The 17,145-nt window shown below is 38.9% G+C and overlaps 2 protein-coding genes across 2 annotated transcripts in view; one reads left to right on the top strand and one right to left on the bottom strand.

Moving 5' to 3' along the window:
* The first annotated feature begins 286 nt into the window (after positions 1-286).
* LOC112168448 (multiple organellar RNA editing factor 1, mitochondrial) lies at positions 287-4,203 on the top strand. The gene is made up of 3 exons (XM_024305568.2): positions 287-763; positions 1,938-2,035; positions 2,128-4,203. The coding sequence occupies exons 1-3, from the start codon at positions 381-383 to the stop codon at positions 2,190-2,192; spliced, it is 546 nt and encodes a 181-aa protein (XP_024161336.1). The 5' UTR covers positions 287-380; the 3' UTR covers positions 2,193-4,203.
* A 1,040-nt stretch (positions 4,204-5,243) lies between these two features.
* Positions 5,244-17,145, bottom strand: part of LOC112164444 (putative receptor like protein 25) — a 35,338-nt gene continuing 23,436 nt past the window's right edge. Inside the window, exons 2-4 of the mRNA XM_040507093.1 lie at positions 8,941-8,946; positions 5,904-5,913; positions 5,244-5,828 (exon numbers count right to left, since the gene is read on the bottom strand). Of these exons, the coding sequence (XP_040363027.1) occupies positions 5,385-5,828; positions 5,904-5,913; positions 8,941-8,946 (460 nt within the window). The 3' untranslated portion in view covers positions 5,244-5,384. The remainder of the gene's footprint in view (positions 5,829-5,903; positions 5,914-8,940; positions 8,947-17,145) is intronic.

Here is a 17,145-nt window from a genome sequence, read left to right as displayed (position 1 = left end):
GTCTCTCTCTCTCTTCCGTTCTCTCTCTCTCTGTCTCTAAGTAACAAAAGTGAGGGTAAAATGGTATTAAAAAAAAAATAAAAAAATAATAATAAAAATCTTAATGGGATATTAGGGAAGACCTCCTTAGAGTGTTTTGGGTAAGAGGGAATTAAAAAAACTTAGTGAGGTAAGTGGGAAAAAAATCTCTAAAAATGGTGTAAATAGACAAAAACCTTTTTTTTTCTTTTCTTTTTCTTGAGAATATTTATAGAATGACATGAGTTTCCAATTAAACCCCGACAGATAGTCCCCCCAAACACAAAACACTGTAAAACCCTAGCAAAGTCTCTCTCTCTCTCTCTCTCTCTCGCTCTGTCCCTCTGCACCAGAAATCAGGTATGGCGCAGAACCTTCTCCGCCTCCGGCGAAGCCTAAGCAGCAGCCTCGTCGCAAATCTCCACCGCTCTCTATCGTCCACCTCCGCACTCTCCTCTGTCCCACGCTCCTCTTCCCCTTCCCCTTCCTCCTCCTCCGCCGTTGTTCAATCTCTCCAATTCCGCTTCCAATCTCGATCGTTCAGGTCGTCCTCCTTCTCTTCTGCACGGCCGCCTTACGGTAGCAACAACCAAAATGACGAGATTGGCCCCGACACCATACTCTTCGAAGGCTGCGATTACAACCACTGGCTCATCGTCATGGACTTCCCCAGAGATAACAAGCCTTCTCCCGAAGAGATGGTCAGAACTTATGAGGAAACCTGTGCCAGAGGCTTGAATATCAGGTCACCTCTCTCTCTACATGTTTGTACTTCTTGTAGTGCAAAATTGGGTTGGTTGGTAATGTTATTGCTGTTAGATGCTGTATTACAGAGCCAATTGAATGTTAGCTGGGGCCAATAACCGAGCCATCGACCAGTTTAACCGTATTGAATGATAGAGGAAATGAAAAAACTAACACCATTCAAAGCAAAGCAAAAGTTTCAGCTTATACATATCTTCTTTCTTTGGATTTTCTTCTGCCTTGCCTACTATGCCTAGCTTTCTGCCAAAAATATTAACCTTGTGTTAGTTCATGTGCTAGTATTTCATCACTGCTTGTAAATGGTGACTGGTTTTAGCCAGAGCTACCACCGTTATTAGGCTTGAATACGATGAAATTGTATTTCAAGTATGGTCTTGTTAAAAATGAGTTTTGACAGGATGATCGAGTCAAATGAAGTCGCCTGGGACACAAAGTCCCATCTACACATAGTTAGAGGGGGACTGGAAATACGTATGTATAGGTGTGGAGTCGGAATGAGAGAGATATAACTTGCTAGTGACTACAAAATGCACACTGGATTTGTAAATACATACATTGGCCAGATTTTGTATTTTGTATTTTATTTTTTTAGAAAGATATCGAAAATACAGGCCGGAGCTTAAACATACTGTGGGTCCGTTTGTTACACAGGATTAGGGACTGAATAAAATAACCCAGCTTTCTGGCATTTGCATCTGTTTACTCTTTAGTTTATGAAACTTTAATTGTTTATTATGTATCAGCTCAAAAGCTTTGCTTTAGTTGGAGAGAATTAGGGTGAGTTAGCAGCTTGCTGCTATATGATTCATTTTGCTTAAGAATGAACTGGGTCATGTGGTACTGTAACTAGTTATTTTGTTCTGTCTCTGGAATTTCTCTGTTGGGCTTGCCATGTTGTCATGGACTTATGATTAATGCTTGAGTGCTGTGTTAATCATTGCAAGTTGATTGACGTCAATTGGCTGATTGGTTGTTTTTCTGGTTTAGTTTCGAATGTAATGTAATGCTTGGTTGTGGATGATTCATTGTTTGTTCTATGCATTCAGTCATTAAAGCACATTATTTTAGATCACCAACTTATGCCTCATTGCTTCATTTTCTACTTTAATATATTGAACCATATAGGTTATTTGGTTATCTTCTTTGTGATTCAGTGTGGAAGAGGCAAAAAAGAAAATTTATGCTTGTAGCACAACAACGTATACAGGCTTTCAGGTGTTGATGACTGAGGAAGAGTCTGAGAAGTTTAATGGTAATTTCATAGCACTTTATGTTACCTTCAATCATCCTGAGATTCTTTTCAAAAAGTCAAGATAGTCCTGAGACTGACTTTTCCTTAAACAGGTGTACCTGGAGTTATTTTTGTGTTCCCGGATTCTTTATTTTTCTGCACGATACTGGAAAAATGAGTTGGCGAGCGGTTTAACATCTTGGCAAACAGCTTTGGAGATTGTAAGCCCCAACGACACAGGAACGAGCATTTTCGGGGAGAGTTCAGACCTGGAGGGGAATCACTAATGTCTCCCTCTTAGTTGTCCAGTCTACTTACTTCTCAAATCAAAAGAAGCGGCTGGGCGAGAACAAGAAGCGGTCGTCGAAATTTTTGTTGATTCCACAAGCCTTGAAAGTACATTGGAGGTACATGTGCAAAAGTAACAGACCAGCTTGATCCAGAAAAGGCTTATATTATTTGGAACCCTGGTTCACAATTCAGTATTTGCAACTGCAGTTGGGCACAAATAAGGAACCTGTGTGAGCATAGACTCAAGATACTCAAGGTTATTAGTGTCTGCAGGAAAAGAAGTCATCACGTGCCATCTGTCAGCTTATTGCAGTTCCACCAGGCCTTGCTTGATATGCTCCGTTGCCCAACTCATGATTCTTTAATTCGTGATCACGCTGTTTCTTTTGCGGTCTTTGTACAGAACCAGTTAAGTGGACCTAATTTTGAAAGCAGCAATGGCACAATGGATCAGGCAGCCTTAGCTGATAAAGATCTAGAATTATGTAAATGAGGGCCCAGTAAGTGAAGAAGTATTATCTCATGAGAATAGTTGTGCGGATGAGCATGTTGCTGTGGGCACTGAAACGAGTAGTATGGTTGCATGTGGAAATGGCCTATATAATGAGGGTTGTGGAGAAGAAATCACTTCGTCTGAGATGGGAAGATGGATGTTGACCCATCATCCATCTGTATTTCTCCACCTGGGTTACATTCTGTTGATGAAGTTGTGTCCAGCCATGTCCTCTCACGAAGCAGACAGAGGCCCTTGTTTAGCGCAGAAACTGAAGATTTGCTTTCTGCAGATGATCCTATCACTAATTCAAGTGAATATGAGGATGATATGTTAGATGAAAATTGTGAAAAAAATGTGATGAGTACGGATCCACTCTCCCTTCACATCCCTTGTTCAACAATGGAGTTTGTGGAGCAATGCACAGTACGCCATTCTAATGATCTCCACAGCCATGAAGTCAATCCCGCCATTGTTTCAAAAGTACATAATGACATTACAGTATATAATAATACCTCCCCATCTTCATCTGTGCCCGTTGAACCACAAGCTTCAGGTGTCATAGAAAATGAGAGCATGGAAATTGGAAGTGTGGACGGAGTGGTCTTTGTGGAGCATTGCGCATCAACCAATCCTAATGGTAACCACAGCCATGATATCGATACTGCGCCTACTGTTATTTCCAAAAGATCCCCTGACAATACTGTTTATTACAAGACCTCTGCATCTGCATCTATGCCTGTTGAATCAGAAATGGTTGTAGTGGCCGAAACTTCAGGTATCATTTTAGAAAATGATAGAATGGAAATTGGAAGTGAGAATGGAAGCACAATCTGTGCTGATAATCCTTCCACCTTGGACGGCGTTCGTGGTTGTATGATAAATGGTTCAGATTGTAGTCAGGATTCAGAATCAGTTGGCAGTGCGATGGTTGTGTACTCAGAACCATTGCTCAAGTTCTCATCAACATCAAGTTGCAACAAGGAAGAGCTGCCTGTTGAGAATGGGGTTACTGAAACTCTTCAATCACTGAATCTCATCTTAAAAAGTGTAAACTTCAAGAGGGTGCCGTAATCATCAACAACAATGAGGTGATCCGCCAGCCAGTTATCAGTGACATCAATGTTACTTCTGCCAAGGGAAATGCTCGAGGTGAATCTGCTAATGCCTTTTGACTATGGAGTTCAACAGATGTGACATATTGGTGCTTCAATGAGCTTTAGGGTCCTTGAACAAGAAAAAAAGTAGTGTTCAGGGTATTTCTTCATGTACATACTCTTCAATAGATCCGACTATATAGAATTTTTGTTCACTCCACCAACGTTGCTGCATTGAAGCCTTAGTATCTCATTACTTTGTTCTGATGATCAAGAAAATATAAATATTTTAATAACTATATGACTAATCTACTGTATTTTCCTTAGATGGTTCTTGTAATATTCCCATATGGAGGAAGGAAAACGATAGCTAGGTAATGTGAATTTCGTTGTTCTGAAACTTTGAAGAGGAGGCCGGTGTATTGCAGGCTTTTTTGTCTTTTCCTTTTTTGTTTTAAGGGTAATGGGTGGAAAGCATGGGGTGAATTTTAGTTGCTGAGTTCATTTAACAAAACCCTTGTGTAATGAAAATAAATAAATAGTGTCGCAAGTTACTTTGATGAATGATACATTGCCTCGCTTAACTCAAGCGAGCTGGTCATATAGCAAATCTATTTGAACATTTGGGAAGGTTGATAGCATTTGATGCATGAAATTGCCTGTATCTAAAACGTGCATATACCTCTTTTTGATCTCAAGATTAGGGATGACAAAAATCTCCATCGGGTATTCGACCCGAACGGGGAGAAATTCGGGGATGGGGATCCCCAGTACTCGAATTTTGAAATCGGGTACGGGGCGGGGATGGTATTTTGATCTCTATCCCTATACCCACCCAATAAGAATTATCTGAAATATATATATATATATATATATATTATATATATTTTTGATATTATTTATAAATAAATATTTATGTGAACTTCATCTTTTTGTCAATATTTAAATTCTGTTAATAAATATGTTAAAAAAAAAAGAGATTCTTTTAATAAAAGATCTTTATCAACATGTTAATTTTCCTTGATTGAAATATTATTTTATTTTAATGTTTGATTTTAACATCATATTTTACAATCCATAATTATTTATATAAATTTTTATATAATAAATTAGTAATATTGTTAACGGGGATTGGGGCGGGTATGAGGACCTAATCCCCAATGGGGACGGGGACGGGGAATCCCCAGTATCTTATTACGGAGATTTGGGAGGGTAAGGGGATGGAGAATGAAGTCGGGTATGGGGATGGTAATTTAATCCCCTTACCCTACCCTCCCCATTGCCATCCCTACTCAAGATTAGTATCAAATGTGAAGTTATAAACCGAGAATTACGGAACCCTCCAAGAAAAATTCCAAAATTATTCATTCATTAATATTACAAAACCTCGTGTATAAATCTATTACACATAACAAACAAGAAGCCTTTCTTCAACAAAACAAGCAAACAGCAAACAAACAACAAACAGGAACATGTATTGTCTGATCACTCAACTTCTGGGCATTCTCATCAGTCTGATCAGAAATGCAACAATCTCAATGAACCGCTCACTGAACCTCGTGGTCACAAAGTCTGCAAGAACCACTCCCACCACCAACCCACTCACTAACCCCGCCGCAGCAAATTTCCAATCCAATTCAACTCCATCTTCTTCTTCTGCTGTTGAAGGTGGAAGTTCAGGCCCCTCCTCAGAACGTGAACATTTCTTTGGCAATGGAACTCCACACAAACCTAGGTTGCCCTCATATGAAGTGACTTCGAAGGTACTAAACTGGTTTCCAACCGGTATTCGACCTGTGAGATTGTTGTGCGAGACGCTGAATTGTTGGAGGAATGAAAGCTGCAACAGTGATGGAGGGATCTCACCCGAGAAGTTGTTATGTGAAAGGTCCAAAGCTTCGAGATTTGTCAAGTTTCCCAAGGATGGTGGGATTCGGCCACTTAGAATGTTACTGGATACATTAAGTGAGCGAAGCCCCTTTAGGTTCCCAATAAATTCTGGAATCTTGCCTTCAAATCTATTGCTCGACAGATCGATGATCATAAAGTCTTCACGAACCTGTGGGAAGTATCTCTCTACACCTTTATTCATCAGCGTCATTGATTGGTCATGTTTGTAACTAGCTTCCAAATACCAATCATGGCTGTTTTCATAAATATCGATTCCAAGTGTTGTCATGTACTCGGATCCTTCTAGATGGATACCTCTCATTGATTCTCCAGAGATGATGAATTCAAATGCAAACTGACCGGTAAAATTATTTTGAGACAGATCAAGGATGCGCAGATTGGGGAAACCATCATGATTGCTTTGATGTCTCGGAATAGCACCGTGGAACCCACTATTCCTCATTGCCAAAACTTTTAATTCTGAAAGAGCTCCCAACCAAACGGGGAATACATCATCGAACTTATTGCTCGACAGAACTAGAGACTCGAGCTTCAAACAATTCGCCAATGATCTCGGTAATTTCCCCTGCAGTTTATTACGACTGACATCAATCATTCTCAAACGGCTTCCATTGGTGCCTTGGTGAGGAAGAGTGCCATGAAAATAATTGTTTCCAGCACTTAAAACTATAAGTTTACTTGAGTTTTCCAGACACCGCGGAAGCATACCACTCAAATTGTTATTTGACACATCAAGGGAAAGAAGAAAACTCGCATTACAAATCAAAGGTGAAATTTCTCCAGTCAATTTGTTGTTTGAAATGTGATAGAGTTCCATGTATTGTGACGAAGGTACCAACAATGGCCCACTAAGCCTGTTGAACGAAAGATCTAGCCCATCTAGTTCAACCCAGGGAAGGACAACCGGAGGCTGGTCAAAGCCTGAAAGGAGGTTATGAGAAATGTCCAAGTAGTCCAAAGACTCTCTGCTTATGTTCCACATCCATTTTGGTACTTGGCCATGCATTCCGTTCCAAGAAAGGTTCAAGTACCTTAATGTATCTTGATATCTTAGGAAATTTGGGAACTCTCTTATGTTGCATGAACCCAGTCCTAGATACATTAACCTTGGAATGTTGGATGCATTCATAGTTCTGGTTTCAGTGATTACATCCAAGTTGTTACCAGATAGATCTAGCCATATTAAATTTGGTAGCTTAAGAAATTTGAGGAACTCCACTGTACCACTGAGATTATTATAAGCTAGAAGAAGTCTCTCGAGACTTGCTACATTGAATAATGACTCAGGAATCTCTCTTTGAAATTTATTGAAATTAAGATCTAGAACAGTAAGTTTGCCAAGATTACCTAAACTAGATAGGATTGGACCAGATAATTGATTTGAATAAAGACGAAGTGCTGCAAGCTGGGCAAGATTTCCGAGAAAACATGGGATAGTGCCATTAATATGGTTCTCCCCAAGTGAAAGATATGTGAGTTGGGTAAGATTCGCAAATGAAGAAGGAATCTGGCCATTGAACTGATTATCTGAAAGCACCAAAAAGATGAGATGTCTGAGATTACCAAGAGAAAATGGTAATTTGCCGAACAGGCCGCATGAATTTAGGACGAGGGATGTCAAATGTGACAAATTGGACAAGGTATTAGGTACTGTGGATGATATATTAATGAAAGAAAGATCAAGTGTTTCTAGGCCAGTTAAATTTTGAGCTAGGCTTCTTAACAATTTTTCATTCAAAAACATATCCCCATTGTGAGATAGATCAAGGGATAACAACTTCGTCAATTGTGAAACTTCACGCGGGACTTGACCAGAAAAGGCAGAGTAAGAGAGGTTGAGATACCTGAGCTTTGGAAAGTTCCTAATAGTAGGAGGAATTTGAGAATCGAAATGATTGTCAGCAAGGTTGAGGCTCTCAAGATGAACAAGGCGGAAGAGGGTGCTGTTGGAGTTCATAGAGCCATAGAGACAACTGCTACTAAGATCAAGTCCAATCACATGACGAGTCTCCTCATCACAATCGACCCCGTCCCATGAGCAACAATTACTGTTTGATTTCCATGAAGAAATCTTTGGATAAGCACCTTCATAATCTGAAGCAGACATGTTAATGACAAAACTTTGCTTAAATTGCAGCAAGGCAGAGATCTCGTCATCATGGCAAGGAGGAGTAAATGACTGCAAAATGTCAGCCACCACAAGATGTGACAAGACGAATTTTGAAAGGATAAATATTGACAGAAATGCTAAACATAGAGATGATAACCCCATAATAAAACCAACGTTTAGTTTGATGAATCTGGTTTGCACTTGGAGACGATGAAAGAACGTATTTATAGACTGTCCTGCTGTAAATTATTGAATTAATCAACTAATATTCCATGTCCCCATCGCATGTACTGTTTAAGAACAAATGCGTGAAAGATGCATTTTATTGTACGTAGAAAAGTGATGAATTAAAGTATTGTTGAATAAATGAAAGTTTAACAGATTCATGAATTAATTTGTAGGAAAAAATTTCCACTACATTCTTTTTTGACGAAGATAAAATTTATCAGGATATGCAATCTCTCTTATTGAACCTGTCCTAACAATTATTCTTTTTACATGGGATCTCATTGAACTGATGCAATTGGGAAACTAATTAATTTCATGCAAGTGCTGAGCACTTGAACCCTAAAGCTTTCTTTTTTGTTTTCGGTTTGTTATTTTTTCTTTTTTGGATAGAGTAATCTTAAAGTCTAAAAATCTGGTTCCCCTTGAGCGCCTTAAAGTATCAGAACCTTAAAATTCATAATTGCATCTAGGTCTTCCATTTTAGACGGCTAAATTGGACGGACATGCATCTATGGGTGCAGATACGCGTCTCCGAGATAATGGCATTAACCACCTCTTTAATTGCTGCCATTAAACTCGACCTCTCAACCAACCAGTCATGCACGAGGATCACATGCATTTGGCCCTAGGAATAGACCCATTTAGGAAGGACCACATGCATTTGGCCCTAGGAATAGACCCATTTAGGAAGCAGAAGAGAACTAGAACCAAAAGCAACAGTGGCTTTCTTATCTTTGATGATGATCCTTCTCCTTCTAAAATCTCCCCCATATGAAATAGCCTTTAACCTCCAAACACTAGGCTTTATAGTGAAATCTCATGCCTGGGATAGACAGTAAAAAAGAGACCTCCTCAATATATTTTCTAGTCTCCATCTATATCGCTCGTACCTTCCTGCTCTGCATGTTACGTACTTGGAAGTGAGGTTTCATCGTCCTTGATGCACCTGCTCAATTCATTTGCATGGGCACAACTTCCCTGTAAGGTTATTTGTATAGTCTATGAATTTTCACAAAAAAAATGCCTGTTGTTCTTCGAGCCACTTTGCTTCCTTGATTACATCTATCATAAACTGATTTTTATAAAATATCAATAATCTTTAAAAAAAAAAAACAAAAAAGAAGTGAAATCGACACACGATTTTTTACAAACCACATCACCTCTTCTCTTTGTTATGCACATGTTTATTGTAAAACACATACAAAAGTAAAGATACGAGGATATAGCTAGTTTGCAAAGGAAAAAAAAAAAAACAATTTCACCACCTCCAAAAATAAAATGCAATATCTTAGCGGTGCATGAAGCATAAAAGTAGCATAGAGTGGACGTCTTTTAGAGCAACTCCAACATGTTCTCCATATTTTGATTTTTCTCTATTTTAGGGATATATAAGCCTATTTTGCTCCAACAGATTCACTATAACTATCCCTATTTTGGGGATAGTGAGGAAAGAGAAAACAAAGTTCCCTACATTTACAGCAATCTCTAAAATTTTAAGGAAGGATTATGAAGATCCCTTCCGAGGTCTTTGTGACCTTATTGAGCAGGTTCCCATTGCTTCTGATCCTTTAGCCACCGATGAGCTTATTTGGTCTACATCATTGTCTGGTAAGCTTATTGCAAAGAACTCTTTTCAATTTCTAAGACCACATGCTCATTCTACGTCATGGGGTAAGTCTATTTGGTCGATATTCATTACACCCCGTATGTCTTTGTTGACATGGAGGGTCTTACATGGCCGTGTTCTTTCTGAGGATTTATTGCAAAGGAGGGGTATTGCTCTTGCTTCTAGATGTGGTCTTTGTTGCAAGAATGTGGAATCTATTGAGCTTTTTTTTTTTTGAATTGCTCCTTTGCTTCAACAATATGGCATTTTTTGTTGAATAAATTTGAATTGGGTGCTTTGCCTAGTTCAATATTAAATGTCTACAATTGTGGCCTTCATGCTGGACGTAGTGCTTAATTAAAGGAGTTATGGGTGGTGGCTTTTACTACTGCTCTATGGTTCATGTGGAACTCTAGAAACAAGGTTAGATTAGATGGTGTAGTGGTTCATGCAATTAATGTGTGTGGGTTTATTGTTGGGCATATTCAAGCTTCTAGTCGCCTTGTTACAGGAATAATGAATAACTCGATTGTTGATCTTCGAGTGTTGAAGTGTTTTGGGGCTAGTTGTAATCCTCGTAGAGCTCCTAGAGTTCTTCAGGTTAATTGACACCCTCCTCCTTCTGGATGGGTGAAGGTTAAACACCGACGGCGCTTGGAGAAGAGGTTTAGGTGTTGAAGGCTATGGTGGTGTTTTCAGGAATGATCAAGGCTGTTTTATTGGAGCTTTCTCTTCTTCTCTTGATATTCCTAGCTCAGTTGCCGCAGAGGTAATGGCGGTCATTAAGGCAATTGAGCTTGCTTGGGTGAGAGATTGGAAATATGTTTGGTTAGAGGTGGATTCTCAAATTGTCCTAGACCTTCTTCGTTCTCCCATGTTAGCTCCTTGGCAGCTTCGTGTGCTGTGGAAGAATTGTTTGCATTGGATTTCTATGATGCATTTTTGCTCCTCACATATATATCGGGAAGGAAATCAAGTAGCCGATGCCCTTGCAAGTTTTGGCACCTCATCTTCTGGTATGACTTGGTGGGACACGTCTCCGGATTTTGTTCATTCTCTTTATAATAGAGATAGGTTTGGCCTTCCTAATTTTTGATTTCGATAGTAATAGTTTCTCTTTTTTGTATGAGAGGTTTCGGTGTTTGTCCCCTCTCCTTTTTATCTTAATTAATAAATAACCTCGTTCTTACGAGGCTTAATAATAAAAAATAAAAAAAAGGAAGAGTTATGGAGATTTTAGAGATTGCTGTAAAATAGAGAATTTGTTGGAGTTTGAGAAGAAAAAGAGGCTAAACCTGTGACTTTTGCTTCCCTATAATACAAAAATGAGAAATTCTTACGTTGGGCAAACGTACCACGTGGCTGGCAGGGCTGTCCAATCAGTGAACATACAAGGGGATGTTTTGGGTATTTTATTTTAATAAGTAAGGATAGTTTCGGAATATATTTAAAAATTTTTGGATTTTGATTGGGCTACCCCACCGCCACGTGGTATGTTTGCCCTATGTAAGAATCTCTCTACAAAAATTATAGAAAAACTATTGAAGTTACTTTTAATGTTAAAGAAAAATCGATTGACTTTAATAAAAGGGTTAATTCCTGTTTACCCAGAAATCACATGTATTGTGCCCACTTGCACCAACAGGTTTGTATTGTGCCCATTTACACAAATCTTTGGGGAAAAGACCTATGAGGGTAGTCTTTTCTAAACTAGTGTCTAATATGTCCTATGCTGACTTTTGGATATTTAACCTTTACTTTTTCTTAGAAAACTCTGTTCATACTTTTGAAAAAAACAAAACTAGCCTTCAACATGCCCAAGTTTTTCACCTAACGGCTCCCTGCCTAACGGTTACTTTAACAGGCGGAATCACTGCTGCTTGTTTCTATCTTAAGCTGAGCCAATTTTTTTCCGAGAAATAGAAAGGCTAAGCCTAAAAATAGTACAGGATTTTAAGACAGAAACAGATATAAATTTTGAAAACATCAAACTAAAATATAATTGACAAGGTGGATGAGCAATCTGAAATTATTTATTTAACATAATTTACAGAGTAAAGTTCAGAGCCTCATTCTCAGGTAAACAGCTAAGGAGCTGCTTAGCTCTCCATGAGAATGATTACAGATACTTGTAATGAAAGCACACTACTTCACACTAGACAGGAAGGAGCACACTGCTACTATGACATTCTTACTGCTTGAGAGAAGACTCTTCTGCTCAAGTTTCTTATCTAGGATTTTTGATAGTAAAATCTGTCTATCTTTTTTTGAATGCCTTACAAATGAAACTAAAGCTCTTTATATAGGGAGTGGAACTCAAACTAGAATTCAAAACATAAAAATGTACAGAACAACCCCGTGATTTTTTGCTTTCCTGAGTGCTCCTGCTGGTAGAGGTCGGATAAGGAAAAAGAAGATTCCTTTAGGTGAAATGTTTTTCACCTTTCTTTTTGAAAAGCAAAAAGCAGCTTCTGGGAAGAGTCCAAAAGTACTTTAGGTGCTTTCAACACATGCTGCTTCACATGTTCTCATCTGTTTCTGAATTGTGGCCAAGGACAAAGGAGTTGTTGTCTGCTTGGGCCATTCGAGCAGTTGTGGCATTGTCTTCGACATCTGTATCAACATACATCTCGTAGCGGTTGTCATTTTCAAGTTTTTCAACCCACTGTAAGCATGCCAGTGTCGAGTCTATCTCCTTTCTTGTGAGAGATAGGAATAGGTCACTGCTGACTACGTCAGGATGATCGTAGATAGTAACTATGGTTTTTTCTCCTGATGCTAGGAATGTATTGTTTGTATCTTCAGAGATGATCTTTTTGATATATTCCAGAGTCATGGCTTTCATCCATGGGATGCTTGAGTTTGGCTGGCAGTTGTATCCAACACAGGCGGGCTGAAGATATTTTCTTTGAATAATTCTCACATAATGATATGGAGAAATGTATTTAACTTCACCGTTTGCCTTCTGAATCCATTCTGGTGGAGTGGATCTGAACTTTAGTCAAAGCATGCAGTCATTTTTTCTGATATTTTTGACTGTGTTGACAATGATAGGGGGCAGGCCTTTGAGATCATCATTCGTTTTGCTCCAAAGATTATGAACAAAACCATTTTCAACAAGCCAAAGCTTGTGTTCTTGAGGATGTTCACTCAGAACATTTACCAGGTATCTTCCAACATAAGGTCCTGCAATAATGAAGAGGATTGGAGGAATACATGCCTCAGAATTATGACTTCCTAACAGACAATGGAATTCATGCCAATCTGATTGTTTTAGTGCTATGATAGGGACTCTAGCACTTTCTGGATCTTCGAGGAAGTGAATTTTTTCTTTTCTAACAGCACTCTGCTATGTATGAAATTCTTCAAATTGTGGTCTAGCATTTTCATAGAGTTCTTCAGCTAGTGCGAAGAGAGCCGGGAACATCAGACCACTGCTTCTTTCCCGAAAGGCAAATAGGAGATTATCCAGAATTGCTTTCTGGTGGTAAGCTAGCCTCCTGCTAGTTCTAAACACAGGAGTGTCAAATGTTTGAAGTTCATAATTAAAAACATTTATTACTCCAGTTGAAGTAGGTTTGCTTTTTGGCAAAGCAACAGCCGTCAACGATCTTGATGAACCTTTACCGTCTGCCGTTTGAGACGGGCTAGCCAATCCTTTACCCTGGGATTGATCAGTTGTGGCTAGTCCTTTTGGACCTAGCAGGAATCTTTTGAGGATTTTTTCTTTGGGATCCTTAGCAGGTTCATGTTCTTTCCCAGATCTTCTGTTTCTGGGATTGCGACCTTCGTCGTCATCTTTTCGGCTGAACATTGCCAGTTCTCTGGTTAAGGTGTCTGGATGATAGTTCTTGTTTCCTGCAATTAATTCAACAATATAATCATATTGGTTAAGAAACAATTGCCAATTTGCTAGTCTTCCTCTATCAGCAGCTTTGTCAAGTTTAAAATTTTTGAAATTCTTTACTCTAGCACAATCGGTGCGAACAGTAAAGGGTTTTCCAAGAAAAGCTGGAGAAGTTAAGATTGTTTTCTGGACAGCCAAAATTTCCTTTTCCCCTGTGGGATAATTTAGTTCTGCTGGGCTGAACTTGCCACTACAAAATTTGCAGATCTTTTCAATGTTAGTTCCAAGCGTTTTTGCCAGGACAACACCGGACCGGTAATTATCACTCGCATCTGTCTGGAGGATAATTTCATCATTTTCCTCTGGTTGTTGGAGAGAAGGGAGATTTCTGCAGAGATTTTTTATCTGCTTCACAATTTTTTCATCATCTTCTGTGAAGTTTCATTTTCTTTTAGAACTGGTTTTAGGAGATAACATTGCTATTAGTCCTGAGATTTTGGGAATGAAATCTCTCCCATAGTTTATGACTCCTAAGAATCTCTCTAGACTCTTAGCATCAGGAATTTTATCTGGGAACTTCCAGATTTTCTCAAGGATGTGGGGTTGGAGTTTTATCACTCCATTCTTGATGTTTATTCCTAGGAAATCAACTTCATCGAGGATAAAGAAGATTTTCTTTTCACTTAGGATAATTCCATGCTGAACTATCAGCTTTACTACCTCGTGGAGGTGTTTCATGTGTTCTTCTCTGTTTTTGGAGAAGACAAGGATGTCATCAATATAGACGACACAGAACTCCGCAACATGTTTGAAGATGTCATCCATCTTTCTTTGGAAGATTGAGGGAGCTTGTTTTAGACCAAAAGGCATTACTAACCATTCGTAATGTCCTTGTGGTGTTCGAAATGCAGTGAGAGAGATACTCTCAAGATGCATCTTGACTTGCCAAAAACCCGACTTTGCATCGAATTTTGAAAAGACTTTATCTCCTCTGAGCTGGTTGATCAGTACTCGTACTTGAGCAATTTGATAACCGTCCTTCATGGTCTTCATATTGACATCTCTGTAGTCAATTACCATTCTAGCTTTTCCTCTAAGATTTTCTGCATGATTTCTCACATAGAATGCTGGAGCATGATGAGGGCTAGTGGATGATCGAATTAATCTCTTGTTCAGGAGATCTTCGATATCTTTTCTGAATTCCTTCTGATCTTCCACTTTGTATTGAGGAATGGCTTTGACATGACAGATAGCATTCATGTCATGTAATCTTAATTCACAGACCACTGGGTCTTTTTCCCAAAATTTCTGAGGGTCTACATCGATATTCTGTTCGAGTAGTTTCTTGATTTTTTTCAAGAGTAGGGATTTTCTGAGACTCAAGCTTGTTCTGGAAGTGCTTGAGGTTATGCTCATGGAGAAAACTAGCTTCTTCATCTTCACTAGTTTCTTCTTTTTCTTCTTCAGAAGATTCTTCAACAAGTAACTCTTCTTGTTGTTTGATTTGGAGTATGGTTTCAAATTTGGGTTTGTAGGAGGTAAGATCACCACTATTCTGTTGCGATCCCTGATTGTGTAGTAAAATTAGGACCTACTACACTTTTGGCTTGAGTAAGCCCGTCTACCCAGAACACCCGTTCTCCTTTTCTGAAGCCTATCGCTTCTTCATCCTGAATAAATCTCTGTTGGAGAATAAAATCATTTCCCAACAAGAAATCTGAGCCTTGGCCTTCAGATTGCTAGACATTGTGGATGATAAATGTTCCTCCACCAATGGTGATATGAACATTTTTTGCTACTTTATTCATGGTGAGGTGACTTCGGTCAAACATGACCCCAGTAGCTGTTTTTTTTTTTATCTTCTTTCCAGAGTTCTTCTGGAATTGCAAATCTCTTTGCAATAGTAAATCTTGATCCATTATCTACAAATGCATGTAGATGATATTTTTTGTGATCAGGGAGTTTTAATCCAATCTCTATGTAGTTGCTGTATCTACTAGTAGAGACGATTTTCGACTGCTGAAGCTCATTTTCTTGAGCTTGTTCCTTTGGTCTGCCTGAGAAAATTCCTAATCCAAAGTCCTTCACACACAGTTTCATATACTGCAATAAATTCAGCTTACATAGTAGAAGTTGAAACAAGAGTTTGCTTCATTGTTTTCCAAGCAATAGCACCTCCTGCAAGCATGAACATATATCCACAAGTAGACTTCTTGGAGTCTGGATAATTCCCTGCAAAATCCGAGTCTGAAAATCCAACAAGTTTCAGATCCTCCACTTGCCTATAAACTAGCATATAATTCTTTGTTTTCTGCAGATATCTCAACACTTTCTTCCCAGCTACCCAATGTTCATGGCCTGGATTAGACTGGAATCTTGACAAAATCCCTACTGCAAAAGACAAGTCTGGCCTAGTGCAGACTTGTGCATACATGAGACTTCCTACAAGTCTGGCATAAGGCTTTGACTCCATATTCTCCTTCTCAACATCATTTTTGGGATTTTTCTTCTTGGTCAATTTATCTCCTTTAGACATGGGAACTTCTCCAGATGCACACTTTTCCATACCAAACCTCTTTAAAATTTTGGTAACATAATTCTGTTGAGACAAACCAAGTAGTCTCTATGTCCTATCTCTTTTAATCTCAATGCCTAGTACATAGGATGCTTCTCCTAAGTCTTTCATGTCAAAATTCTTTGACAGAAAGCTCTTGGTGTCTTTAAGCAGTTTAAGGTTACTGCTAGCCAAAAGTATATCATCCACATAGAGTACCAGAAAAATAAAATTGTTCCCAACTGTCTTCAAATAAACACACTCATCAACAAGATTTTCTGTAAATCCAAAAGTAGAAATCACCGAGTCAAATTTTTTGTACCACTGTCTAGAAGCTTGTTTTAGGCCATAAATTGATTTTCTTAACTTACACACTAAATTTTCACTTCCAGCTTGTACAAATCCTTCTGGCTGCCTCATATAAATCACTTCATCTAGTTCACCATTCAAGAAGGCTATTTTAACATCCATCTGGTGCAGCTCTATATCAAAATGGGCCACTAAAGCCATGATTATTCTAAACGAGTCTTTTGTAGAAACTGGAGAAAAAGTCTCAGTAAAGTCAATGCCCTCCTTCTGTGTAAAACCTTTGGCAACAAACATTGCCTTGTGTCTCTCTATATTGCCATTTGCATCTCTTTTGGTTTTGAAAAGCCATTTACAACCTATAGGTTTCTGATTAGGGTCAGGTTCAACTAATTCCCAAACTGCATTTTGGCTCATGGAATCAATTTCTGCTTCCATTGCTAGCTGCCATTGATGAGATTCACTACTTTCAATGGCCTGATTAAATGTAGTTAGATCACTGTCCTCTGCACAGTCCATTTCAATTTCTGCTTCTTGTAGAGAAACAATGTAGTCACTCTCTTCCCCCCCCCCCCCCCCCCCCCCCCCCCCCACAAGTTGGTTTTCTTGCTCTCTGTGATCTTCTAGGCTGAGGATGTTCAGGATTAGGGTGAGCTACAGGTACTTGATCAGTTACTTGACCAGTTAC

The sequence above is a fragment of the Rosa chinensis genome, chromosome 5 (genome assembly GCF_002994745.2).
Source record: "Rosa chinensis cultivar Old Blush chromosome 5, RchiOBHm-V2, whole genome shotgun sequence".
NCBI lineage: Eukaryota > Viridiplantae > Streptophyta > Magnoliopsida > Rosales > Rosaceae > Rosa > Rosa chinensis.
The sequence above is the reverse complement of the archived record's forward strand: the minus strand, read 5'-3'. Positions and strand labels throughout refer to the sequence as shown.